The 27,555-nt window shown below is 50.9% G+C and overlaps 2 protein-coding genes across 3 annotated transcripts in view; both read left to right on the forward strand.

The window, feature by feature from the left end:
• The first annotated feature begins 475 nt into the window (after positions 1-475).
• On the forward strand, positions 476-4,793 carry AK4 (adenylate kinase 4). 2 transcript variants are annotated; one of them, XR_010884811.1, is made up of 6 exons: positions 476-655; positions 1,963-2,082; positions 3,064-3,236; positions 3,427-3,545; positions 4,196-4,389; positions 4,523-4,793. XR_010884811.1 is itself a non-coding variant. In XM_067300506.1 (5 exons), the coding sequence occupies exons 1-5, from the start codon at positions 511-513 to the stop codon at positions 4,308-4,310; spliced, it is 672 nt and encodes a 223-aa protein (XP_067156607.1). In that variant the 5' UTR covers positions 476-510; the 3' UTR covers positions 4,311-4,793. The 2 variants fall into 2 exon arrangements, 1 of the variants encoding a protein (XP_067156607.1); XM_067300506.1 differs by having other exon boundaries at positions 4,196-4,793.
• A 17,524-nt stretch (positions 4,794-22,317) lies between these two features.
• The window catches only part of DNAJC6 (DnaJ heat shock protein family (Hsp40) member C6), a 38,073-nt gene continuing 32,835 nt past the window's right edge, over positions 22,318-27,555 (forward strand). The window contains exon 1 of the mRNA XM_067300507.1: positions 22,318-22,546. Coding sequence (XP_067156608.1) covers positions 22,318-22,546 — 229 coding nt within the window. The remainder of the gene's footprint in view (positions 22,547-27,555) is intronic.

Here is a 27,555-nt window from a genome sequence, read left to right on the forward strand (position 1 = left end):
ACATCTCGCTCCAGCCCCGCCGCCAACCCCACGCGAGCCCCGAGCCCTGCCCGGCCCCGCGACGGGGAGCGGAGCAGCCAGGACGCCCCGGGGAAGGGCGGGTTTCCACGTCCCTGGTGTTTCACATCCCACGGCTGAGCCGAACCGAGCTGAGCCGAGCCGAGCCGTCCCGGTCGGCGCGACCCCGTGGGAAAGCGGCGGCGGCGGCGGCACCGCCGGGGCGGCCGCTCCCGGCTCCCGGCTCCCGGCCGTGGGGGCTGCGCAGGGGTTCCCGTGGGAGCCCCGTGGGAGCCCCGTGGGAGCCCCGCGGGGCCGGGCCGGGCCGGGCGGGGGGGCGGCGGCGGCGGCAGGACTACAAGTCCCAGGGTGCCGCGGCCCGAGGGGGCGGGCGGCGGCGGCGGCGGCGGCGGCTGCGTGCTGATGTGTCGGGGCCGCGGCGGCGGCGGGGCCGCGGGATGCCGCGCTCGGGGCCGCGGGGCGCCTGACACGCGCTGCGTGGCGAGGGCGGCCATGGCCTCGAAGGTGTTGCGGGCGGTGGTGCTGGGCCCCCCCGGCTCGGGCAAGGGCACCGTGTGCGAGCGCATCGCCCGCAGCTTCGGCCTCCAGCGCCTCTCCAGCGGCCGCTTCCTGCGGGAGAGCCTGCGCGCCGGCGGCGGTGAGTGCGGGCGGCCCCGCGCCGGGGGGGGGGGCCTGCCCTCGGGGATGGGGACCCCAGGATCAGCTGTGCCCCCGGGGCTGGGGGCGCCGGGGGTGGCCGTGCCGTCGGGGATGGGGGCGCCTGGGGCGGCTCTGCCGTCGGGGCCGGGGGCGCCGGGGATGGCTCTGCCGTCGGGGATGGGAACACCAGGATCAGCCGTGCCGTCGGGGCTGGGGACACCGGGGGCGACTTTCCAGCTCGGGGAGCCCGCAAGGGGCCGTGCCGCTTTGCAGCCCTCGCCGCGCTCTGTGCCGTCGGGGGGCGCTTTGGTTTGAGGGGGGAGAAGGGCTCCGTGGCGGCCGGCGGCCCCTCCGGATGCGCTGCCGGCGCCGCCGCTCGCTCCCGGCTCCTTTTGGCGTGACCTAAAGCATCCCTGGATTTCGGGCCGTGACCTGGTGCCGTTTCTCACCGCTCTTCTTGCGGCCACGCGTGCGTGCGTGTGTGTGTGGGGGGGTGTTAAATCGGGGCTCGCTCCCGCCGTCCACACGGCCTTTCCCAGCGGCTCCGTCTCCCCTTTTTAGAGATGGACCGAAAAGGGCGGAAGCAGGGCCGGGTGGATTTGGGGGAGCGGCGGGCAGTTTTGGGCGAGCGCTCGGGCAGGGGGCATCGCGGACGGCTCCGCCGCTGCCCGCTCGTTGGAAAAGAGAAAAGCAGCCCAAACTTCCTTCTATGAACGGAAAGGACGGGGAAGTTTCCTACGGAGAGAGGCTCACGGTGCCGCTGCTCCATCCGGGCCGCTCGAGCGATTTGGGGCCCTTTGCCCCACTGGGACGGAGCGGTTCGGCGGTGACGCCGGCGGGAGCACGTCGGCGCCGGGGACACTTATTAACACGGCGAGCGAAACCTCTGCCCTCAGCCCGGCGTCTGGCGGCGCCGGCACTGCCTTTGCTCCGGGAACGCGTCCCACGGGCAGCGCCGCCGCAGCCACCCCGGCGCTTCCCTCTCCGTTAGCTCCAGCGTGGCGAGGGCAGGGCGGCTCCGGGTCGGGGTTGCACGGGGGGAGCAGGGGAGAGTCCGAATTCCCCCTGCTAAACGGTGGTGCCAGTTTTTTGGGGAGACGCTTGCACGGGGTGGAGAGGATCCCTGCGCTGCCAGGAGCGCGAGCGTGACGCCGGCGCGTCTTCGCTGCAAACCTCCCCGCCGGCCCCGGCAGGAAAGTCCTGCCGTAGCGGGCCTGGAGCACCGGCAGCACTTCAGGGGAAGCAAGATTTTTTTCCTTTTTCCAATAGAAATGCCCCGCGTGTTGTTTTTTTTGTCTCGAGCAGAAGTGGGTGTCTTGGCAAAGCAGTACGTGGAGCGAGGCCTGCTGGTGCCGGACCATGTCATCACCCGCATCGTGACGGCGGAGCTGGAGAAGCGGCAGGGCGAGCCCTGGCTCCTCGACGGTAAGTCGCAGGTCCCGGCGTTTTTTGGGCTGGATGCGGGAGGACAGGGCGGAGCGGACGTGCCGGTGGATTGCCCGGCAGCGAGACCCCCTCGCCGGCCTTTCCCCCGCCGCCGCCGTAAGCAGCAGCGCGTCGGGGGCGAGGAGAGGCAGTGAAAGGAGACGGGTGTCTCGAAGCGGCCCGTGGAGCGAGCGAGCGGAGAGCGGCTGGAGACGAGCCGGGAAAAGTCTCCGCTAACTTCATCCGTGCATGGACCAGCTACTAATCGCAGCCCTTAAAGGCACCCGAAGCGCTGGCGGAAAGCTCGTAGCACGGATTGGCAAACTGAACGGCAGGGTCGGCGGCGAACGGCTTCGCCCGCGAGCTCCCAAACCCCCCGGCGAAGGGGCCACGCGCTGCGGAGGGACGCGGCGGATCGCTCCGGCGGCTCTCGGTGCCGAGGAGCGGGAGAGGGCGGCCGCCGTCCCGGCTGTCCCGTGGGGCTGATCCAGCCCGAGAGCCGGGAATGCTCACCCGCTGCCCCCCCTTTCCTCGGTTGCTTCCTGCTTTTTAGTTAGGGTATTTTGGGCACGAAAGACGCAGAATTGGTGCCTCCCTCTTTGCTTGCCCCCCCTTGCCTCTCGCAGTCACGCCGACGGTGCCCTGAGAGTTCCTATCGATAGATGCAGGGTCCTGGGAGCGGATCCAGTGCCACCGTCTCCAGCCGCGCGTGCGAAGGTGCCCGGGCACGATGGCCAACTTTAGGAGGACACTGCCCACCCGGACCTTATCACCCGGGGGCGGCGCGTGGAGGTGCCGCGCGATGGGCGGGCTCGGGGCGCCGAACCAGACGGGGCCCTCCGGGAGTGCAGGTCCCCTCCGCTCCTCACCGCTTACGGAGCAAGCTCCGGGAGCAGCCGGGGCCGACGGGGCGTCGGGGAAGGGTCCTGCCGTTTTTCGGCTCTCACGGCCGCCCGTCTGTCCCCATGTGCGCGTGCACAGGTTTCCCCCGGACGCTGGGGCAAGCCGAGGCGCTCGACCGCATCTGCGAGCCGGACCTGGTGATCAGCCTGCACGTGCCGTTCGAGACGCTGAAGGACCGGCTGAGCGCCCGCTGGGTGCACCCGGCCAGCGGCCGCGTCTACAACAGGGACTTCAACCCGCCCCACGTCCACGTAAGAGCCGCGCCGTGCCGCGCCGTGCCGCGAAACCGCGCGCGGGTCAGGGAAAACCTTCCTGCGCTTGCACGGCAGCGGGGGGTGGGGGGGGCAGCAGCGTTTGGGGGAGGAAACGCCGCGGCAGGGACGGACCGTGCAAGCGGAGCTTCGCGTTGACCGGCGTGCGGGACGTCTGCCCGCTCCGCAGGGCGTCGACGACCTCACGGGCGAGCCGCTGGTGCAGCGCGAGGACGACAAGCCCGAGGCGGTGGCCGCCCGGCTCAGGAAGTACAAAGAAGCTGCTAAGCCGGTGATGGAGCTGTACAGGTGAGCCGGGGCGGGCGGGCGGGCGGGCGAAGCGAGAAGAAGCCACCCGAGCCCCGCGAAAGCGTGGAGGGCCGGTGGCGAGAGGGGAGCGGACGTGAGGACAGATGGTGGTGGAAGATGCGTTGGCCGGTGGCTGCGGCGCGGGAGGGAAGAGACGGGACTCGGCCCTCGTGCTGCAAATGAGCCATATGCAAAGCATCTCCTTAATTGCTGGTCGTTAAAGCATCATTAAAAGCTGACCTGTTGCAGCTTCTTGACTGCGTCCTGCTGCCTGATAGACCTCAGGGCTGGCTGGGACGGGTCGTCTTCTGTGAGGGACGCTTGTCCCGCCGAGGACGCGGAAGGGGGGGAGCCCTTGGGCAGCCGTCCCCGCGGGGCAAGAAGGTCCTGAGCCTCCCTCGTGGGTGAGGGCAGGAGCTCGGGCTCCGATTTCCCCCTCGCCTCAGCGCGTGGCGGGGTCCGGGGTCCGGCGCGGGTTGCGTCCGACGGGAGACGCTCACCCTCGGCGGTTCGCTCTCCGTCTGCGGGTCGAGGCGTTCGCCTTGGCGTCAGCAGCACGCTGGGAGACGCGCCAGCCGCCGGCAGCCTGACGTGCAAATACCTCTGTCCTTAAAAACAGCTGGCTCTGACTTTTCCCAACTCTTTTCCAGGAGCAGAGGTGTCCTTCACTCGTTTTCGGGGACAGAGACCAATAAAATCTGGCCGTACGTTTACGCTCTGCTTTGCAGCAAGATCCCGCCGGTTCACGCCGAAGAGGAAGACTAAACGCTTTGGGCAAAGGACCAAGAATTAACGCAACCACGTATTCGGCGTCCCAGCGCAGCGCTGGGGCTGTGCTCAAATCGTACAGTATCTAGAGTAACTTCCCTGGGTGTACGGGGTAACAGCAGTGGAAACGCAGTTATCGCCGGTGTCGGGATGGAAAGACCTTTCTTTAGAAGGTCAAGTATGCTGGAACAAGTGTTTCTCGTTTTCAGGCTATGAAGTATTTCTGCATGTGATCCAAGTACGCTGACCAATGAGGCAAACCTAGGTAACGGTTATACCAGGTTTACGTCGCGCGTCGTGATTCCCCCGCTGCCGCCGCATCGAAGCCCGGTCTCCCCTCGAGTCCGTCACGTGCCATCCCATTGCTCCGCAGTGCAGGCTACCGCAGATTGCTCTGTACAGTTTGGTTTTTAAATTATTTTCTATTAGATTTTTCTATTAAATTTCTCGGAGAAATAAAGCTCTAGAATGCAAGGCTTAGCCCGGTGGGAACTGGTGAGCAACATGGAAAACATTTACACTACGAAGCTCGGAAACGTGAAGATCGCATTTCCAGTGTTAATATGCCTAGACGAGGAAAAATGTTGGGGATAAATTTTGTATTTGTGCTTTTTCCATGAGGAGAGGTGAAAAAGCTGTTGTAAAAAGCTGCTATACGGTCTAGTTTTGACGAAGCGATGTGGCACACATCAGCAGGCTCTGCGTTTGAGAAGAGCCGCGCTGGTCTGGGCTCGAGTTGTTTATAGCTTTTGATACTATGGGATATGCTCCTATTATAATAGTTTCTCCCAAAGGTTTATTTTAATGTATTTTTTCCTCTGGTCCCCGCGCGCCGCTTTCCCCTTCCCATCGCAGCCGTCGGGCAGCAGCGCGGGAATGGGTGGCTCTTTGCGGAGCCGCCGGAGGGGTGAAGAGCTGCGGGCGCGCAGAGCCGGGCGTTCTCGCGGCGCGCGCGAAGTCTCCGTCGTGGCTCGGCTCGGACCTGGAGGTCGTGGTTGGCTTTCCCGAACTGGAAGTACTGCAAAGCCGCCTGGCGTCGGGTCTCTGACGGGATACGGTACCTAATCACCAGGGACATCCTCCTCGTCCCCTCGAGTTGCCTTATTTTATAGAGTATATATTTAAGAAAGAAGCAAGAGGTGTATTTTTAAGGTTTAGAAAAAAGAGCGCGGAATTTGTCCGTTGCCGAAACGTCACTTTTCCTGTCCCGCTCAGCGTGGCGGGGGCAGCTGGCGGGGGCGTTTGGCTGTTCGGAGGCGTCCTGGCTCGACCCGCGGAGCTGCAGCGCCGCTCCGGCTCGCCGGCCGGGAGCCCGTGAATCCGCCACCCCAGGAACAAAAACCTATTCGAGATTTGAGATTGGAACGATTTTAGATTTTTCTAAAATTTACTAGAGGGAAGGGCTGGGCTGTTTCTGTTAAACGCAAGCCTGGGTCTAGCCGAAATGCATGCGATATTTTCTTTCTAACGGTGTTGGGCAAAGGGGGAAGAGACGGCGGGGTTTTTCTGCTGTGGAAAAGTGCGTTTTTAGGCTGCTCTCCGACGAGGCAGGGCCCTGACACCGGCTGCGGTCGCCAACGGGCTCGGCCGGGAACGCGTTCGAGTCGATCTGAAGCCGTGCACGCGCCAGGGCCCGGGGGCAGGTTTGGGGGCAGAACCCCCCCCCCCAGCCGTGAGGTTTCGGGGACAGGACCAAATAGGGAGCGGGGACAGCGGGTTCCCGCGTGGCCGCCCCCCCCAGCTCGCCTCTCCTACTTTACTGTGAATCTCGCGCGTTTTCTACTGGCGATTTTGTACGGAACCTGCCCGCCGCAGGGACACGGCCCGAGCGACGCCAATAAAACCTTCTCCCGCCGCTTCCTGCATCCCCGTGGCTCCGTCGCGGAGGCTGGGCGGGCGGCGGGGCACCCGCGGCGCGGGGGGGCTTTGGGGGGGGGGGTTTCATTTAGCCGTCGAGCTGAATCGCCGCGTTGGGGCGAGAGCGGGGCGCTCCGCAAGGGAGCAGAAGGAGCAGGGGGGAGGCGGTGCAGCCCCCCGGGTCTCCGTAATACGTGGCTGTTCAAGGAGGTTTCGGAAGGAAAGGGAAGGAGGTGGAAGGACCGATGGGCGCGGGGTGGGTTCCCGCAGAGCCGGGACCGGCAGGGAAGCTGCAAGGACACACGGGATCGAGTTCGTTGTCATCTCGGTTTCCCACGAGCCTGGTTCGAGCAGCACGCTCGAGGATTCCTCCGTCTGCCCTAAAATTAATCTGCGCCGTGGCTGTGGAGGTGTTGAAGCAAGCCCCGTGCGGCACGGTGGCCTCGCGCTCGCTTTCGGGGTGGCGGGGCCCGGATTTGGTCACCGGCCGCCGCGCGGCTGCGAACAGCGATGGGTGCGATGGACCGCGGCGGCCCCAGCGGAAGCATCCCGAGGAATCGCTCTGGGAGCCTGGCCGGGACGTGCTGCCAGCAGAGCTGCTGCCCGTGATGCCTCTCCTGGAGCTTCAGCACCCGAACATCAACGGCATTAAATTCCTATCTTCCCGCTAAATTCATGTGTGTTTTACATTGCATATCCATTTATGTAAAATTGTATTATTCTTCATTTGCTTTCTGCATCCCACCCTGATTATTTGCAGCAAAGTTACCTTAGCTGTGTCCTTTAAAGCCTCTGGCCCCTGGAGACCCATTCCCCGAGCGATCCCCGTTCCCGATTGTGCCGGGCGGTCGCTGCGCTCCCCTGCTCCCCCCGAATCCTTTAGCAGCATTAAAGCTGCTGGGGTGCTCAGGTACCGTGGGGACAAGGGGTCCCTACGAGAGCGGAGCGGGGTCGCTGCCGGCGCCTGCACGCTTGTGCCCTGCTCGGAGGGAACGGCCCCGGGAGCTGGCAATCCGCTGGCATCCGTCGCGACGCGGCGATACGGACGGTGGGACGGCGGCTACGGCATCAGCTGGCGGCAGCGGTCGTGGCGCGTACGCGGGGACGCTGCGGGCAGCGCACGGGGCGAGGGGCAGGGTCGCAGCAGGTGCCACTCGGTCCCCGGGGGGGGGGGGCGGATAGCAAAAAAGCAGAGCCAGGTTTGTCTCCGTCTCGAAGCCGCGCGTGCCCCCGCACACCTTCGACTCGCGCGCCGTTCCTCCCCCCCGAATTTGTCCAAAGCCTCTAACGTGGTCTATAGAGAGGAAAAAAAAAACAAAAAAAAACACCCACCGGCAGGATCCATCGGCTCTGCCGACTCCAGATCCTGCTCCATGCCGCATTTTGGGAAACGTGTGCTGCCCGCCTGCATCCTCATCCTCATCCTCCGCTGACTCGGGCTCAGCCCAAGGAGGTGCCGCGAGTCCCGGGTGGGCGCCCCGCCGCCGCGACCCTCTGCGGTGACCCCCGACTGCCACGACACGACGCGACACGACGCGACACGTCGCCAGCCGGCGTGCGGCAGCGCGGCTGGGCTCGCTGCTTCCAGCCGAGCGGGGCGAGGATGAGCGGCTCCGCGGAGGAAGGTAAGGGATAACAGGACAAGCGCAGCGGCGGGGAGCGGGAGCGGGGCGAGGCGGTGCGCGACCCGGTACGGGGTTTTGCTTGCCGCCGACGGTGCTGAGTAATCGCTAAGAAACGCACCCTGCAATCCTGCAGCTTTGACGCAAAAAATCCCTGCTAAAAACGTTGTTATATAATGTGTTTGAGGCGATCTATTGCAAGGAAAACTGCTTCTCTTTTCAGTACGCCTCTCATTGCTACCCGATGGCAATTTCAGACGCTGAAATTAGTAAAAACATACCTGGGCATCCAGCATTTAATAACTTAAAGCTATCTCTGCTCTATACACCTGAATAACTACTTATAGAACATCACCATCTCTTCTTGCACCCCAAAATATGCATTTGTACCCTCTAATACTGTGGAATCCATTTGGGCATATTAGCCTCAATGAAGAAAAATGAAGCGATGTTCAGACTTAAAATAATAATTGTAGTTTATATCTGAACACACCTCTATTTCTTATAGAAAGGTTAATTGGGTGTATATTTAAGAATATAAATATTGATATAAAAGCAGATATTCAGCCTTTTGCAGCACATCTGCTGCCAAGCTGACCTTCACAATTGCAGAGTTATTATTCTGAGACAGACATAATACTGCATTCCCTTTAAAAATCCTGTTTCTGGCCAGAAAAAAAACAACAACATACAATATTAAATTTGCTTCGGTATTTCTAAGACAGCCACAGCCGAGGCTGCCCTGAGAGGTGAAAGCAGGAGGAAACAATAACAGGGAGAACGTCGGTTATGTTTTCCATACTGTGCATCTGATTTCTATATTTTAGATATGTGTTCATGCTGCACAGCATTATTTCTGGATTACTGGGACTTTAAATCCCGAAATTTAACCCGTTTGCGATATATTTGTGACTCTTATTACTATACCCTTATTTTGGATACTGCCAAGGAGAGGAGGAGGAGGAGGAGGAGGGAGAGGAAAATTTTAAGAAGGGCCTGCAAGACTGGGAACCACAGACTTTATTCCGCTTCCGAATTTGGATTAGAGCCTCCATCTTCTGCGAGCCCTTCGGCAGCCGATTCCTCTTAGTCATAGCCTTCTCTGGGAACAAATCTGCGTGCCGAGCCGCTCAGCCGGCGCAGGCAGTGTTAAGGCAGCAGGGCTCGCACTATATTTAGACAGCTGTGACACAGCCTGCTTGTTTATGGTCGCCGAAACGCTAACAGCTGATAGATGCGGCGTTTTGGAGCGGCCGGAGCCTTTAAGGAGGAACCATATTTTGTCCTTGAGCCGGGTTTTTGCCGCCTGCCGCTGGCAGGGCAGGCTCCAGCGTTTAATTGCTGACCGGACTAATCTGCTCCGCGCGGGGTTTTTGCCCTGCGGCAGATTAATCGCGGGCGGCCGGAGCCCGTGGGGGCCCCCGCGATCGCTGACCCCCCGGCGCCGGGGCGAAAGGGAGACACGGCACCAAGCGAGGCGAAGCTTGTCGCGGGGAGCTGACGGTTTCTGGGTGCGGTGAGGCCCCTCAGCGCCACGGCTCGGAGGAAAAATCTCTGGGGCTGCGCAGAACAGTCTCTGCAAGTCACGGCTGTGACGGTATCCGAATTAGATACCGCGATTTCCATTCTCCGTAAAAATTAGATTAGGGAGGCTTTGTCATGTTTTCGTCGGTGGATGAGGCAGCTGTGGGAAGCCCTTTGAATAAGACTGCTATAAATATTACTTCATTTGCAGTAAAATACAAATAATGTTTTATGAACGCGGACAGTAGCTTCCATGGACACAGCGTGCGAGGCCCTGTGTGGCCAGGCATGGTACGCAATGCATAGCTGTCTCCCACCTGGCTAAGTTCTTGTCTTCAATATACAAGAAATAAGTGAGAAGTTAAAAGGATGCGGAATAGTATCTATTTAGATACCTAGATCATGGCTGGGAAACAGAGATACAGAGAAATTGGGTGTGCTGAACAGAACCGTGAAGGGAAAACGTGGCAAAGGCCAGGATCCTATCCAGGTCCTCTGCAATGGGGTTTTTACTGGGCAGGAAATTTGGGAAGTTTATCCTTTCCACAAAACATGTGTCTTGAAGCAGGGGAAGAAGAAAAAAGGGCCTGAAATCTTTTATCGCTTGAATTTCTGCTCCAAGTAATAATTTTAATGAAAAACTTTACAGAAAAAGAAATTTACTTTCTACCTAGTAAACATTTTCTACGCTAAAATTTGTATGCAATGGGTCTCTTGCCACTTATCTTTTAGACAAGGGGTTTTCCATATCCCAATCCAATATTTAAAGCGAAGCAGGGAGGCATGTTTATAACGCAGGCTGAAGTTGCCTCCTGTAATTGCCCACTGCCACCTTTTCCATCACAGAAGCAGGAGCGAGCTTCCTTTTTGCGCCCTTACCGCCTTCATCACCACCCCTCCGTCATCTTGGTTTGCAGGGCTGCGCACGCCGTAGGTGGCAAACATTGAATTTTGAGGAGGGCACCAGCTCGCTAACCCCCCTCCCCATCCACGTGCCCTCCACGTTCCCGCTGCCTTTGCGATCAGCAAGTGGCAACAGAACAAATTTTCGTTTTGCCCTAATTGCCGGCTGGGAGAGGGAGCGCAGGCGCCCGGCAAAGGCTCGACGATGGAGGTATACGGAGGTATGAGGGGAATCTTTGCAGCTGCATACGTTCACATTGGTCTCCTGGTAAAACTTCAGCTAACCTTTTTTTCTGCTAATGCCTAAAGTATGGTAACACGATGGGAGAAATGAGCCTTCCAAAGATGGTAGCTGATGGTGCCAGGGTCCTAGGGCGAAGGCAGTTTTCGAAGGTGCGGTGGTTCAAGCAGCGTGGGGTGCAACGGAGGCAAGTGCTCTTCAGCTCTGCTTCTGCAAACGTTTACTCTCAATATTTGCCTTCAGCCCCATCAGATTTTTCAGGGTATTTAAACTGAAGCATGCACAAACAAAACGCCAGTGTTGGGAGCCCCACTGCAAACCTCTTGTGCATAGGTATTTTGCAGCCACCTGGTATAAAATAGTCCCTTCAATATTACTGTTTGAGTCAACATAAGTGATCATAAATTATTTCCTATCTTATATTCCTATAAATGACGTTGAAAACCTGAGCTAGAGCCGCGTGGAAACGCGAGTTTCCCAGGTTCCTTCTCCTGCCCCACCTTTGCCGCCGTTTGCCCTCCTCCCAGGAGAGCGGCCTGCGGCTCGGGGAAATTCCGGCTGCGTGAGGAAAGCAGCGCAGGAGGCAGGCTGTGACAGTGCATCCCGGGAGAGGCGGACCACTCTGAGTCCTTTCTGCTGAGTCAAGCATGCTTTCATGGGGATGCTCGCGAGCTTTTGTATTGCACGGCATCCTGAACGCATCCCAGAAACACATTCCAAGACAAGCGGCAGGGCAAAGCTGCGTAACCCACAACAGGGTTTAATAGCTCATTGTAGAAGGAAGCAGAGGACTGTTTTTTGTTGGGTTTCAATAGTGTAAATGGGTCACGAGGAGACCAGCAGTTGCATTTGTACCCAGCCCTGCTCCCTCTGTGCTACCTGCATTGCTTAAAGGGGCTGTAATGTCACTAGGATCCAAACTTCTCATTCTTGTACCACTTCATCTACAGTCTGCATCCAAAGCCATGATACTCAGCTGCAAACCATTCCCACATCAATACAATTGAATGTTTCTCCACTTGAATCACATCCAAGTCATTCTTCCAAAGCTGTGGAGCGCCCTGTGTATTGAAAACAACATCATGGGGGAGAGTATACGCAGCCTCGTAGTGTCTGCTTGAATATTACCTGAGAAATGATGGTGAGAAGAGCTATAAATCTGAACCAAAACTACGTTAGGTGTGATGCAAGACCTGCAAGTCTGTAGATACTATCAGCTGAAACAGACACCATCTTTTTTTCTGTTTTATAGAGCAGCCAGAATAATGAGTCTCTAATAATATTATTCTTCCTATTATTATTAGATCAACAACATACTTCTGAAACCTGTAAAAGAGTAGAAACAATTTAACGGAGAAAACAAAAAGATGTGCTGTGTTTCCAGCAAACCTTCCTGTGCTATCAGGTGAAGATCCACCTATGCTCTTCCTACCTTTAGCTGACTGGAGCTCCCTTATATGCTCATCAAAGGGAGACTGTCACTTTGAAACTTATAGCAAGGATACTCATCCCTGGCCCTCCAGAGAAAAACCTTCATTCTACACAGTCTAAACTGGAGGGTCCAAGTTGACCTGACAACGCTTCTTCAACTCACCCTGGAGCCACAGCATCAGCTGCTTTAAGCCTCTTCCTCATTGCTGGAAGCATTAGCAGCTGTGAGAAAAACAGTCAGCTTTCCCCCATCTGTTCCCTCCCCAGATGAGAGAGGGACACCTGGACGAAGGGGTGAGTGGGAGGTGCCAGGACAAAGAGGAGAAGGCAATCTTATTAAAAGAGGTACAAGATGTAGGTGCATATAGTCTGGTGCCCTCTCCTAGTCATATTGACAGCTTTTTCCTTCCCTCCCTTGCCTTCCGTAGTGAGAAATGGCAAGTGGTTTCTAGGGTATCCCTGTAGGGCTCTGACTGGAATGCGATTAGTGTTGGCCAGCTGGCACCATCCACAACGCTGATGAGCATACGCTCCAAACGCAGTGTGTGACCCGGGGAGGCAGCAGGGCGAGGGAGGAGCGCCCAGCTCCCGCGCGGCATTGCGCTGCGGTCCAGCAGCTCGCGCTCCGGCCTGGGAGAGCCTCCCTTTGCTAGCTGGGTTGTTCCTACTTGCTGGGTGATTTCTTAGCAAGTCACTTCAACTCCTTCTGCTTTGGTCCTCTGCTTGATCCCATGTGCGTTAAACTGTAGGTCTTCAAGGTTGGCTTGTCTCTTGCTTGTGTCAGGACCTCACCCTGCACAGAGATGCTGCTCTCAGCCAGTCCCCGTGCGCTGCCTCAATCTGGCAGCAGCAGCCAGCTCGTGTGGTGGGTTTCCAGCTCACGTCTCGAGCACCGAGCGCTGACTGCTTCAATGACGGGACCGGGAGACACGTACAACAGCCATCTGACACAGCATGTCAATGCCATGGTTGAGTGCTCTTCCGTTTTCATTAAAACACTCACTGCCTTAAGACTTCATTTCTCTTTGACGTGATTGTAGTTAAGTATTGAGTGTTAAGTGAATTGCAGAGCATCTTTGAAAATCGAGCCAAGGTGGTTTTTGGATTCATGGCATCGGTTGCATCAAGTGAAATATGAGCTGAATTTCACTGCGTATTCATTTTGATCAGGGAACTTAGCCTTTACCACAGGAAAACCACTCACTTCCTTTAGTTTTCAATCTTTTCTTTGAATCAAATATCTTAAAAACACAGGATTTTTGCAAGGTATTTTTTTTTCTCCTAATGAAAGTAAAATTCTGTCTAAATTACTGCTGGAGCCAGACACTGAGCACAACAGCAGTAATTGAAGTTACCCAGTGATGACTCATTTGCTGTATGTGTAAGAAGCTGTATATATTTTTTTATCCTTGTTTTTACTACCGACCCTTTTCCAATGCAAACAATACCTCTCTAAAAAGAAATTCAAAATTACACGTACCCTTTGTGTATGTTTAAAAATGCAAAAATCTGGCCATGAGTTTTATGCTGTTTTAAACACCATGGAAAAAAGCGATAAGGCAATCCGCAGCTATGTGTGTTATTAGAGCATGAACGGAGTAATTAGTCTTTGAAACTCACTGTTGCAAGCAGCTAAGTTTAATGAAGTTAAGCTGGGATTTCCCAAGGCACCAACTATAGGCCTAGCTTTGCTTCAGTTCTACTTTAACATAGGACTTCCATTGTGAGGAACGGGAAAGTCCCTGCATTTCTGAACTCATACCTTTCAAGGATCTAATCAGGATTATACACGTACATATTTCACAGACTTGCAAACAGGCTTTAGGAGGTCTGAGCCCAGATTTTGTATGGTATTTAGCTACTTATCTCACAGTGAATGGGAAACTACGAATAAATGGTAGTTAGGCACCTAACTTTACCTAAATACCTGTTTTTGGCCTGAGCAGTTGTACAGTCTCCAGTTTTCCAGCAGTTTGCAGGCTAAGGACTTCCTGATCTATCAGTGGTATATGCCTATTTAATGGCTCCTTTTAGATTTTTTTTTTTCCATGAATTTCTCCAAGCTCTTTCTGAAGCATGTACATTTTTAGCATCTACAACAGCCTTTGGCAAGCAGCTTCAGTTTAACTTTGCTAAGGAGTCGGTCAAGCACTTGAGTATTCTGAAACAAAGTCTTGTGCTGAAATGAGTAAGTCGTACCTCAGCTCTGACAGCATTTTAGCAAGACTAAAAGTCAAGAAATAAAAATATGCAGATTGCTGCCGTACCACTTAATGGTTTGTAGTATCACAAAGAGGAAAGAAATGATGGGAATGAAGAGAGTAAGAGGTAAACACTGGTGACACCATAAGTCACTGGAAAATAAAATGAGGACAAGCTGTATTGAGAAAAAAAAAGGGAAGAAAAAGAGGAAGGCAGGGAAACTAACGCAAAGGGGAATGATTTGTATACATCAGATATATTCCAAGGCCAAGTTATCTGTCCGTAACTCTTGACCCACAATGAGAACACTGCGTACTGCCTAAGAGAAGATAAAAATCAAGGAGAAGGAGAGGGCCACTGTAGATTCGGATATAACATTTCTAAAGTTTCTTAGCAAAGTTTAGCTTTTAATTCAGAACAACTTTTCTGAGCTAACTTTTTTCCTTCCTCCTTTCTGTGAATCATCTTGCAGATACGCAAGCTTACCAGTGTGCCCCTATTGGTTTGGCAGATAAATTAGGCAAACACAATTGCTTTGGAAGTTATTTGCGGAGGTTTCTGATAGCATGTGCTATGAAACTATCACTCAGCTCTCAAACTCACAAAATGCTTTCAGGATAATTATACACAGGTTTTGGTACTAATGTTAGAATGAATGCTTTTACGTGAGCATTTGCAATGCTTTCTTTTCCATCAGCATTCTTGGCAACAAAAGTTTCCTTCTACAAATGCCTGTATAAGGACAACAAACACCTTCTGAAATTAAATGATGGCTATTGTTTGACAAACACTTGTGAATATGTTCTTTAATATTCATCCAGCTCTTGCTATCAATAGGGCTCTTGATATTCCAGTTAGGTTTAGCTACTGTGAATGCTCAGGGCTTCATCTGATAAAGGCAAGCAAAGATTTAATTGATAAGCCATGTGTCTAGTCTTTAAAGACAAAATTTGAAACTTTTTCTCAAGACCACATTTATTTACCATTAGAGAAGAAGAAAACAGGAATCACCAGTTCAGAAGTTTCTGAATATCAGAGGGGGTTAAAAAAGGACTTAGAGCAGCTGATCCCCATCTACCTGGATCCTAAAAAAACCAGCCCTACTTGCTAGTAGCAAGCTGCATCCCACACTGGTAACACACACTACCCTGCACTGAGTACCCACCGTTAATAGGCAGCCTGCCACGATCGCCTTAATTCTCTAGCAAATCCGAGCACGGACACACTAGTTCCCATAGCCTAATACAGAAAGGGGAACCACATGGCTATCCTTGACTCCAGTCCAAATACCACTTATTTATCCTCAGCACAAGTCCCGGGTACTGGTCTGAAATTGTATTTTTGGCTCTGTACCAAGAGCCTGTAACCATTTTGCTTTCATGTGCCTATTCTCAGAGTAGTACACCCGAATCAATGCTACTGGCCAGCCTGGGGTGCTGTACAAATAATGAATTAAGCCTCCAGATGCAAGGGCAAGAAGTGTGATCCTTGCTTTACAAGTCACGTATGCGCAAAATCATCTGTACTTGAATTGTACCTGATGCTTCATCCCCTGCTTCACCTCTGAATATGCAAACACGAAGAGCTTATTCTCCAGAAGCATGATCTGCAGTAGGAAGGCACCTGGGGTTTGGTTTTGTCAGTTATCAAAATTACCATGACAATGAACTGTCAGGAAAGAAACCCTTACTCATACTCCCCGAGCACCTCAGCAAATTCAGAGCCTGAAGGAGCAGCATCTGGTGCCTACAGATGGGACAGAAGAATCATGGGAAGGGCTCCTGCTAAAGAGAGGGAGGGCCTGGCTAAAACTCTATAAGTGCGTGTGAGTCAGCCTAAGGTCAAGGCAGTCCCTTACCTAAAATTTGGCTTTTTTTTTTTTCTTTTTCTTTTCTTTTTTAAGAGAAGAGTTGTTTAGAAGACACTGTTTTTCTACATTGGCTTCAGAGAAGATGAGTAGTAAGGTAAAAGTCTTGTATATGCAAAAGTGTTTTCATTGCCTCTCTTAAGGATTGGAAGTTACTCAATAATCCCTATTTTGAAGGGGAGACTGGAGATGGTATTTTGGTTTTCTTTTCCTTAGGACAAGAAACAAAGTGAAATGGCTGATAGCATATGATATCATATCAGTTCTTGATGACCTTAGTTAGCTGCTGCTATCTCTGAATTAGGGTTTGGGGTTTTTTTAAGTATGTTTTTTTTTTTGAAGTGGAATTGTTTTGGATCTTATGAAAACTTTCCTTTTGTTCTTCATTGTACTAAACCTCAGCTGGAAGGGAAATCAGTACTTTTTTTTTTTAACTGTTCTTTGTGACCTTAAAAAAAAAATAATGGAGAGTGATAGGTGCAGTGAAGATGTAACTCCTCCTTGGAAGTTAGTTTAAATGATGCCACATGGTTCAAGTTTTTAAGATCTTTCTCTTCTGTTTGGATGCACCAGGCCAAAAATAAAGTAGAAAAATCAAGGTATTCTTCGTGTGTGGCAGTAACGCCTTTGCACCCAAAATGCAGTGGCGTTACCTCTTACAGTTCATCTGCTTGCTGATGGTAACGAAGGTGGTAGGTCTGGCCCAGACAAGGAGCTTGCTAGCGTTAATCAATTAGTAGCAGATTTGCTTAACCAGGGTTAACCAGGAGGCTCTTATTTAAAACACTGGCAGCTGCCGTGGCACTGAGTAGGCTGGAGCTCGCCATGGTGGAGTGGGTCTGGTGGAGGTGCCCAGCCCTTCTTGGAGAAGAGGGGTCCTTCCCCTAAAAGCATAGGAAATGGGTGTTCGTCAGAGTCAAGTTCTGATGAGGCAGGTCCAGGAGAAAGTGCCTAACAGAAAAATGTGACCATACTCTTGCTTCTGTGTTGGAAGAGTCCCCAAGCCACCAGGTTCAAAGCAGCCTGTGCGGAAAGGCTGCGAGCAGAGAGGTGGCCCTGCAGCACGTGGCTGGGACGGGGAGTCTGGGTTCTGCTGCCTGCTTTTAGGCTGGTTCTGTATTTTTTTTATCAGGGTGGGAACCTTCCGAGGATAAATGTGATCCTGAGATAGAGATATAGTTTTCAGTGTTGCCACTTCTATACAGAATTAATTTTTAGGACAGGAAAGATGTCTTTGGTACCTCAAATTCTTGAAGACTAATTAGGTTAAGCACCAAAATTTCAAGCTGAAAGCACAAGCAGTGTCCTGCTACTTAGTGTGGACTGCTATGGCTATGCTGTAGGCCTAGGTGGGGTTTTCTGGCAGGGACTGGCTGTCAAAAATTTATGAAACCACTTCAGTTTATACAGGTGTTCAAGCCTATTCTCACCTGCAGGATGACTCATATCACACAGTTAAAATCCTTCATAACGTAGCAGTGTATGATACAGTGGATTACTGAATTGCAGAAGGATTCTCTGGGATGCAACCGTGGCTGTCCACCACATGTGCTCCATGCAAAGTCTGAAGGAAGGGAAACATAACTAAAGGAGCTTGTGCTGTTTTTTCTGAAAGCCTGCTGTAGAGAGTAGTTGTTATAGAGATGCTGAAGGTAGCCTAAATGCAGGAATCTGTCAATTAAGGTTATCTGTTTAGGATTTGTATGCTTCAAAGAGGGAGAAGGCAAAAATGTAATTCTCTAGATTATATTGTGACGTCTTGGTGTCCAACTGTAAGGAATAAGATTCATGTAAACATGAACAGAATGGAAGGAAGAAATTATTCTGTATTGGGTTACAGAGAGAACAAGTTGCCTAGTACAGTAGCACTGTGTGCTTTTGAAAATGAAAGTATTTGCATTATTAAAATCAAGATGGTTTTAAAACTAGTAGGTCTTCTTACTTTCATGTTAAAAAAAAGCGCCATTTTCATAATCTTAGAATGAGAAAGAACTCTGTACATTATTGTCAGTGGCAGTACAGAAATAATAGGTGGTGTCCTGATATCTTTTGAGGTAAGAAGGAGGGAAACTTCCAAACATGAATTTTCTAGAGAAGACAAGATTGGTGTGTGATTTTTGTTATCATTATTTTTGCTTTGTTTTCCTCTTTGGCAGAATGAATGTTGTTAACAGAACCTTCTATGTGAGGTATCTGAGGAAGTTAAGAAGCTTGAGTAAGTCTTAGTTTTCTCAACAGTATATGAATTATTCCAGACAATGAGCAGTCTATATAATACAGCCTATCTGGCACTTTTCATATACTTTCCTGTGGTTTTGTATTTCTTGCAGAAACTTTGTGTGCAGGGAGGACTGTTTATAGCTCACTGTTTGCAGAGGACTAACACTGACCCATGCTCACTTCCTTCATCAAAAATGTGTAGTTTATTGGATTTTAAAGGTGTTGCTCAGGATATTACATTTATATTTGTAGCTCCCACAACTAGTGCACAATTTGAATGTATTAATGTAGAATTATGAGCATAACTGCTCATATCGTTGGGGGGTAGGTGCATGTTGAAATTGCACCCCTATACATTAGGTGCTTGTTTACAGCTACTAAAAGAGACTTTGGCCCCGCAGAGGCTGCAGTCCAGACAGAGAAAAGCAGACGGAGCGTTAGAGGCTGGGCAAATCAATTGGCCTTTCCAAGGTCACGCAGCAGGTCAGGAACAGGGTGAGAGAGCTTGGAGCTTTTGACTCTGGAGGAACCCGCAATCCTCCTTAGCATGTCATTAACATCTCCCATAGTCTTAATGGCACCTTGAGGCATTATCATTCAAACATTATAGGAACATCTATATACATTTGTAGTATCATTAGCCACTGCTCAATAAATCTTGAAGCATGTTAATGAATTTTTCTAGACTGCTGTTTCCCTAGATCGGTCTTCTTTACTCTTGCTTATGAAAGTCGTGTGCAATTCAACAACATTGCTTAATTTTTCTACAGCATTCTTTATGCTGTAGACCTCCAAAAGGGAGAAATCATGTGCCCTCTCAGCAGCCCATTGTAAAGGGAGAATTGGGGGAAGGAAAAAGTAAATTATTACTCTAGACTATACCTATTCTTTGTTTAAACTTTCCATAGGGTTGGAAAATGTATGGATACAATCCCACCAGGTGCCCTCTTTGCATTTGTAGAAATAGTAACTGCAAGTAAAGCTGGGACTTTGCTGTCAGTTTACTCCTGTGTCCCCTGCACCAAGGTCCCATGGGGATGCACTGTCCCTTGCTGTGCCTGGCTTGATGCCTTGCAGAACAGTCTTTGTCCAGGCCTGGAGCGTTGGGGAACTGTGGGTATTCCCCTTCGTGAATCTTTGGGGGAAACCAAGCTGTGATCTCCAAAACTTTGGGAAAAACATGCAAAGAAAAGAATTGATAACGAATTCAACACAGAATCAGGTTTTGCTTTCTAAATATGACTGCACTCTACCCACTGCAGATGCAACAGTGACATCAAAATTAGGTAGGAAATGTTGAGCCAAAGATGCGCTGTAAGGCTTCAGTGGGCAGCGATAATGAGACTGTGTCCGGCGAAGTCTGAATTCTGCAACTACTCTGAGACCAGCAAGCTATAATTCCTGCTATAGTGAACCTGTTCTTTTGCTTGAGCCCTTCTTCCATGAGAATGTTTTCAGTAGGACCTTACTTTGACTAATAACAGAAAAGACTATCTAACGTTGTGTCCCACGGACCCTTGCTGTTTGCTTGTGAGCGAGATGACGTATGGATTAGGATATGATTTTATCTTAGCTGATCTACCTGCCTTAATGGATAAAGGCAACAGAACAGGCTGTTGGCCACTAGGTGACAGTTTGGAAATGGGAGTTAGGTCACACATTATGTTGTGATGGCAGGTTTTTCAGCTATTTCATTCAAACAGGGTGTAATTTCCTCCACTGCTAGCATGTGAGCATCCTGCCTGAGGTGTTACATAGTCTTAATGTGCCCTCTTCACCTGAGAAGAGGCACCCTGTATTTTGCTCACTGGTGAGCTTTTCTCACCTGAGAGAGGAAAAAGAATGAAAATACTTAAAAAAAAAAAAAAAAAAAAGCAGAATTTTCCTTTTTTATATTAGAACACAGTAGGACTTGCTATATTCTAGGTCAGTGAGGGTAGTCAAACTTTTTACAGCATCAGACATGATCCCTAGTTCCCTAGTAAATATACCTAGGCTTTTTTTCTTTACTAGGTTGTGGCCTTTGAGCAATGTGAGGGAGGGGGACACATTCATATTGGCAAATATCACAATCTATGTATTGCTTGATACAAAGCAATGTATTAGTAGCCCAGTAGTAAGGGGACAAACATATACAGTCCTAATCTTGAATTCAAACTCTTACCACTATTAACTGTAAGCCAGTTACACCAGGTTAATTCATTTTAATTTGTTGCTTGCAAATCTACTTGAAATTTTTTGAGAAAATTCTGGGTCACAGATGTATCTTTTCTGCACTGTAATATAAAACTGTAGGAGTTATGTAAACAATAACACATGAAAGGTATGACTATACCAGATGCCCACGACCCTGGAGTGTTAAATAGGAAAATTTAAGCCAAGTGTCAGTAATATCCCAAATTACAGTTATTGCTACAGAAGTGCTTATTGATGTCATTGCTTTAGAAGAAAACCCACCTTATTTTTCTAAGCAGGGTACTTTGTGTCCTTTCTATGAGACTGAAGGCATATTTGTTGTCTGGGTGATACGATGACTTTTTTTTGCCTTTATTTCCCTTAAATTAAAAAGAAATCAGTTCAGAACAACTGCAGTGGTCACTTCCTCCGGAGCATCCCACAGTTCCTCTGCTAAATGTGCAACGAAATTACCATCTGCTTGCAATAGTTGTAAGATGTGCAGAGCAATCTTGGCTCACCAGTTGCTCAAGGACAAACTTTGCATTGACCTAAAGCGTGTTTACATGTGAACAGCTAAAAATAAACAGGCTAGAACTAACAACAAAAATGGTCTAGCAGTCAGTGGTAGTACTTCTTCAGCTTGGTGCCACGTGTTTTAGGCCAGCAGTCAAATAAGCGCGGCATTGAGATGTTAATATGGACGTAGGGATGTTGCCCTCTATGGTGCAGCAGAACGGAGCCTGAGAGGGGGTTCGGGTTGTGCGGGGCTCAGCGCAGAGCCCCGACGCCATCCCTCATCCTTTAAATGGGCATAATTGGCTGGTTTTGGCCCATAGTTACCTACCGTGGTAACCTTGCTCCGTCTGCAAGGAGCACCCCTTTCCCTGTGTGGATTAGAGATGCTGGTGTTGATGGCTATTTGGAGACCTGTACGGCCTAGTCCTCGGAGCAGAAGGAGCTCTTGGGGACGGCAGCGAGCCTGCCGGGGTGGAACAGAAGAACACGGGATTTCATTCCCCAGGGCTATCGAAGCCAGCGCGTCTCACTCACAAATGGCTGAGCGTGGTTGGGGGAACCTCCCCTAAGAAAGCCGTTCCTGCCGCTATCGATTGGGGCTGCAGCACCTGCAGAATTGCAAGTATCTTGTGGCCTCGTTTGCTCGGAGATGTCTACGCCGGTGACCTGAAATTTAAGGCGGCCTGGAGCGGGGGGATGGCTGGCCTCTGCGTTAACGGAGCCTCCCGGTTTTTCCGTTTGGGGCGCTGCCGTGGGGACGGGCTCGGAGGGGCGCGTGGGGCAGGGCGACGAGGGGGGCAGTGCCCTCCCTTTCCAGCAAAACCGAGGCCTTTACCATCTCCTCTTCCTCCCACAGCTGCCTTCAACTCCCGGCTGTGCTGTGACTGCCCCCAACGGCCGCGCTGAGGGGAGCGGGGGGGCCCTTCCCCTCCCCCCCCTCCTCCCCCCAACAGCCGCGCTGAGGGGAGCGGGGGGGCCCTTCCCCCCCCTCCTCCCCCCAACGGCCGCGCTGAGGGGAGCGGGGGGGCCCTTCCCCCTCCTCCCCTCCTCCCCCCAACGGCCGCGCTGAGGGGAGCGGGGGGGCCCTTCCCCCTCCTCCCCTCCTCCCCCCAACGGCCGCGCTGAGGGGAGCGGGGGGCCCTTCCCCTCCCCCCCCCCCAACGGCCGCGCTGAGGGGGCCCCTCCCTCCCCCCCCCCCCCCCCGAGGCCCCGCAGCTCCGCGCCCGCTTCCGGCCGGGCCCGAGGAGCGCGGCCCGCGCGGCGGCGGCCAGGCCGGGCCGGAGCGGACGGGTCCCGCCTCCGCCTCCCGCCGCGGCCGCTCCTGAGGGCCCCGCCGGCGGCGCGGCGCCGCCCCGCCCCTCGGGGCGGACGGAGCACTTGTGATTTTCCTCCTTCCTTCCTTCCCCCCGGTGTCAGAGGAGACTCTCTCCGCCTGGCTCGCCCATGAGCCTGCTCGGGAGCTACCGGAAAAAGACCGGCAGTGATGGCTATGAATCTTTGCAGCTGGTGGACAGCAACGGTGACTGCGGCGGCGGCGGCAAGGAGCGCGGCGGCGGCGGGGGGAAGCCGGCGGCGAGCGCGGCGGCGGGCGCAGGCGGCAGGAGCCCTGCGCGGCAGCCGCAGCAGCCCCGCGCCGACGGCGGCGGCGGCGGCAGCACCATGGACAGCTCAGGTAAGCGCGGCGGGGAGCTGCGCGGCGGCCGGGCCTTGCGCGGGGGCGCGGCGCTGCGCTGCGCGGGCCGCGCAGGGGCGCCGGGCCGGCGGCGGTGGCGGCAGCAGCGGCGCCACCCCGGGGCGCGGAGCGGGGCCGGGAGCTCGCTGCCCCCGCGCGGGGCGCCGCCCACGGGGGCTCCGGCCGCGGAACAATGGCTGAGTTATTGTCGCCAGGCGCGGGGACGGGAAGCCTTTATGCAGGGGACAATAGCGGCCCTTTGTCCGAGCTGCCCGCGGCCGCAGCCCGGCTGCGCGGGGTGGTGGCCAAGCTCCTGGGGTGCGTGCAACCCCAATCGGGGGGGCTTCAGCGGCACAGGCATTAGCGGCGAAGAAAGTCACCTCGCAGGTGACTCCTGTTTTCCTTCCCCAAGAAGACTCTGAAGCCAAAATGGACGGAATGTTTTGGGATCTTTTTCCGAGATATGGTTGACTGACTTATTTCACAAACTCATCATTTCTCCCCTCTCCCCTGCAAAAGCACTCATGGAACTGAGTTGTGTTAATTACCTTTTTTTTTTCTCCCCCCCCCCCCCCCTTAAATCATGGAGTGGGGGACCAGATGGTCCTTATGACCGGTAATGGGATAGAGAGCTCTTCACCTCTAAATCACAGGTTCAAATTTGCCTGGGTCACCCGTGATCAAGAGCACTCATCTGATAGTTTTTGAGGGATCTATTGAAATGAACTGGCTCCTGTTCTGTTTGGTCAGGTGTGCCCATCACAACGCACTTCTGTAACCTTTGAGGATAACTTTTTGAAGATCAAACTTGTACAGAGAAATATCCTGTTTAGTTGTAAGGGACCAGATTTGATATCTGTCCATTCTAATGGGACGATCTAGCAGAGATACCTGTACTGGTTCACGAGTGTGGTTCCCAAGACACTCAGCAAGTACTTAAAATACTTTATCTTTGTTTGCAAGTGGTAACCTTTTCCAGAGCAAAAAACCAATGACCTATGTCTGGACGAGGGTGGGGAGAGGCTTAACTTGAATTTTTTTTTAACTTTATCAGATAAAATATAATTTCTCAGTCATTTCTCCGATAATAAAAGTAATGTTTCTTTCCCTTTTCCCTTCCCCATTAAAATTTGCCATTCTAGGGTTCTTTATATGTTGTTTTTGTTTTTCTTTAAAAAAACTTTTTTTACTCCTAGATTTTAGAAATGTCTTTTAATTTTGTACTATATTTTTGCTGGTGTTGCTCATAATAATAGTATGTGTCAGTAGATTTTTATTCACAGTAGGCTGCTGTGTAATAGTTACTTGGATTCTTACATTGGCACCCACTGAGACGGCTGGATGTTACGGTCAGTTTAAAATATACCATTAAAGCAATTATCAGAATGAGTTTCCTCAAACTTTAAGAACCAGAGGCTTTGGGGCTGCAGAAGGTAGTATTCACGTGCAGCCAGGTGTGGGGAGCATGCTGTAGCTCGTGTCAAGTAGTGGCTTTTGTCTAACGTCAGTGTAGTGTATTTGAGTGCTCCTGTTGCAATCGTTCTGTTCTGTTTCTTCAAGCCGTTTTGCTTTCTGCCGAGTGAAAAAGACGTGTTCATGGATAGTGAGACAATACCTTTATTTATAGGTTATTTGTGCAATATTCACAAGGGAATTTGCAATTTCAACAGCTCAGCTACTAAATATGAGGACACCCTAGAGCGTTAATTGTATTAATGCTCTCCATCAGTTTCTAGGATGCTCTCCCCTTAGATACGCGGAACTGGTCAAGGGCCATTTCCAGGACTTGGAAGCTAACGGTTCAGAAATCTGTGTTATTCGGAGTTCACTTCCTTTTCTTCACTTCGGTGTTCTCACTGGCAGTACCTTACAGTCCATCTAAATCTTACAGGCACTATACACCTGGCACTTAAGCAGCAACAAGCCTCAGACCTTAATATGGCTCTTGAATTGAGTTTATGGAGCATTTTGTGATACTTTATCTGTTTAATAAGGGCTTTTTGCTGTGGGTTTCTCAATCTTCACGCAGATTTTTTTGAACTTGATGTGAAGTGTGATACTCAGTTTAAAATCTGAAGAACGTACTTCGCTCTGCCTTGCTCTGTTAGCCATTTATCAACATGAAGTGTTTAATTTGATCAATTCATAGTAAACATACTTTTCTTTACTAAGTAATGAAATTATAGAAGTTCAAAGAACCATATCCACCCCTCTGGCATGCTTGTGATTTCTAGTGATTCAGTAATGGAAGCTGCTTATTAATCGGGGGACATGATTTATCTTTAACGCTGTATGAAGATGGATGGCTATGGGTAGCTGAAAGTAGGTAGCACTACAAGACAAAGAGGAAAAAATAATCTCTGATAATGCTGGTGTTTTGGCTAACTAATAGCGAGAAAACCCCCCAAACCCCATCCTCTGGTTACTCTTTGGGGGATAAAATAAATAAAGAATATAATATTAAAAATATTTGAGACTGCTCCCACTCATGATGACAAAGTCTAAATTCACAGGATGGGCAGTGGCAGAACATATTTCAATTGGGGAGGAAAAAAGATCTGAATTCTTCAGGAAGTAGAAGGGCCATATAACCTGATGATATGTTATGGTGTAGAAGGAAACTTTACTGCTGCTTTTTGGTGGGGGTTTTTTGGGCCGTGGCCTGTCTGCTGTTAGGGCATACTCTGAAGGCGAAGGCCAGGAGGTGTCCTGGCCAAATTAGAACTCATCGTTTGCTTGAGACATACCTGCCTTTCCTTTCAGGTATTTCAGTCATTATTTATTTCCGGCTTTAAATTATGGTTTCATGTGCAGTGGAACAGCTGCTGCCAGAGGTCTCAAAATGGATGTTTTCTATAGAGCAAGGAAATAGCTCTTAAGTAAAACTCTATATAACCCGGCAATTTGGGACACTTAGTGCAGACGTTTGCAAATACAATGTCTTGGTTTATCTGTCTGGCAGAGTTCTTGCTGTGCTTGATCCTAACATCTCTGGATGCATTTAAATAGCCGGAGAATCAAACCTTCCTCTTCTCTTCCTCTCCCCACGTATTATGTTTCATCCGCGCTAGGGCAATGTCATGGACTTTGCCTGAGAACCATTTTGCAAGATAGGAATAACTGCTGGCACAGCAGACCCTCGCTGCTATCTCTGGGACACTGAAATATATACAGTTTTGATACGATGTATGACTGTGTTCCCTAACATTTTGTGAGGAGCATCTTTGTACTGGAATGATTAAACATTGTCAGAACAAGGGGCCCTTGTGTGAGGAAAAACAAGCTTAAATTTGGCTGCTTCTTCAAATACAGACACTAACATGTTGGGATGGACTGGCTTGCATTTAACTAATCTTTCTCTAACTTTAATTGGCTGTTGGTTGGCTTGTTCTTAAGCTTACTGGTCACTTAACTGGGAAGAGAATATCTTGTGCATGGGAGACGGGAAGAAAATGACAAATATAGATGAAGTGTGTCTGTGTTTTTCTGTGCTGAGAAGAAAGAAAAGACTTGTATAATCAATATTTTACATGATTAATTTTAAGGTAGCTGCATTACTCTGGGCATGGAAAAAAATGGGCCTTTGCTATCTAGAAGATGTATATATAGATAAATATTAAGCAGTTACATAAATCAGACTGGTAAGGATTTGTGCTGAAGGCAAAGCGCTGGCAACTCTGGACAAATCCCTGCCTGAACTAGAAGAGCTCTTATTTTACATTGCTACAATTATACTAACTCGCATGAGTTCAGAAAGCAGGCCTCTTGCTTCTTATTTCTGTTTTTTTTAAATAAATCCAAAGTGCTAGTTTTTAATACTTAAAGTACCAACGACCTTTAATGTGGGCTTGCAATCTCATAAATAGCTTCTTGCAATAAAAATAATTGGCAGTTACAGCTATGCTGTAACTTTCAGGTACTTATGATTACTGGCTAAATATTTTTTCGACTAGTACTGCTTGGTATCCAAAAAAGGAACCAAAAGCACAGTGTGTGTGCGCATGCTTGTGTGTGCTTTGGAGGGGTTTGCTATTAGAAGATGTAGTCATGAATAGAATAGGAGCTCATGAGGAGGGACTTTGAAGATGGTATTTGAGGCTTAACCTGCACGTGTAGCCAGCGTGTTGTAGGTATGACGGCAGTCTGAGCACTGCGATGGAGGGTCCAGCTGCTCTGTTTCCGGTGACTAAGCCTGGGAAAATAAAACACTTTAAAAGTCTGTTATGACTAGTAAACGCTTTTTGGTCCAGCTTATTTAAAGCTCTTACACTGCCATAACCTATGCTATGAGGAGAAACATTGTTATAAGTCATTTAACCAAAGAGGTGACAGTTTTTTAAGTTGCTCAAAGTATAGCTTAGGATACCTGTGTACTCACAGGCAGTATGAAGGAGACATCTGACCTATAGAGATGGCGAATGCCTCACTACCAGGGTTGTGCTCAGCCCAAAGGAACCAAGAGCAGAAACTACTACAGGTGGGGTGGCCATGTCAGCTACTGTGGGCTTCTGATGCTTCTTACATCATGACCTTGCTTGCTGTTGCTTTAAACTTTGTCAGGCTTAAACCATTTGAACTGAAATATTGGTCAGTGTGTGCTTAACATATACATCTCGAATTTAAATCTCAGTGTAGTCTGATTGTATAAGGTTACATTTCAGTTCTGGGACTTCTTGGGTGTGCGTTAAAGCTCTCTGTACAACTTTAGTACATGCCCTTAACTTTTAAATGATCGAGTTCTGATATAAAGTCTCAAACAAATCCTATAGAATATACTGGATGCCATATACTAACATGATGATAGTGTGTAACTCTAACTAGGTCTCTAATGGGACCTAAACATTACTTGCATTACTTCTAAATATTAGTTGGTCTAGAAAGTATGCTGGATTTTGGTTGGAAGTTAGAGGGAAGGGGAGAAAAAAGGGAGACTCAAGCTGGAGTTGGACACAAAACATTGCAAGTTCAAAACAAAGAATTCAAGAAGATCATCTATGTAGTATTTCTTT

Source organism: Apteryx mantelli, chromosome 8 (genome assembly GCF_036417845.1).
Source record: "Apteryx mantelli isolate bAptMan1 chromosome 8, bAptMan1.hap1, whole genome shotgun sequence".
Lineage (NCBI taxonomy): Eukaryota > Metazoa > Chordata > Aves > Apterygiformes > Apterygidae > Apteryx > Apteryx mantelli.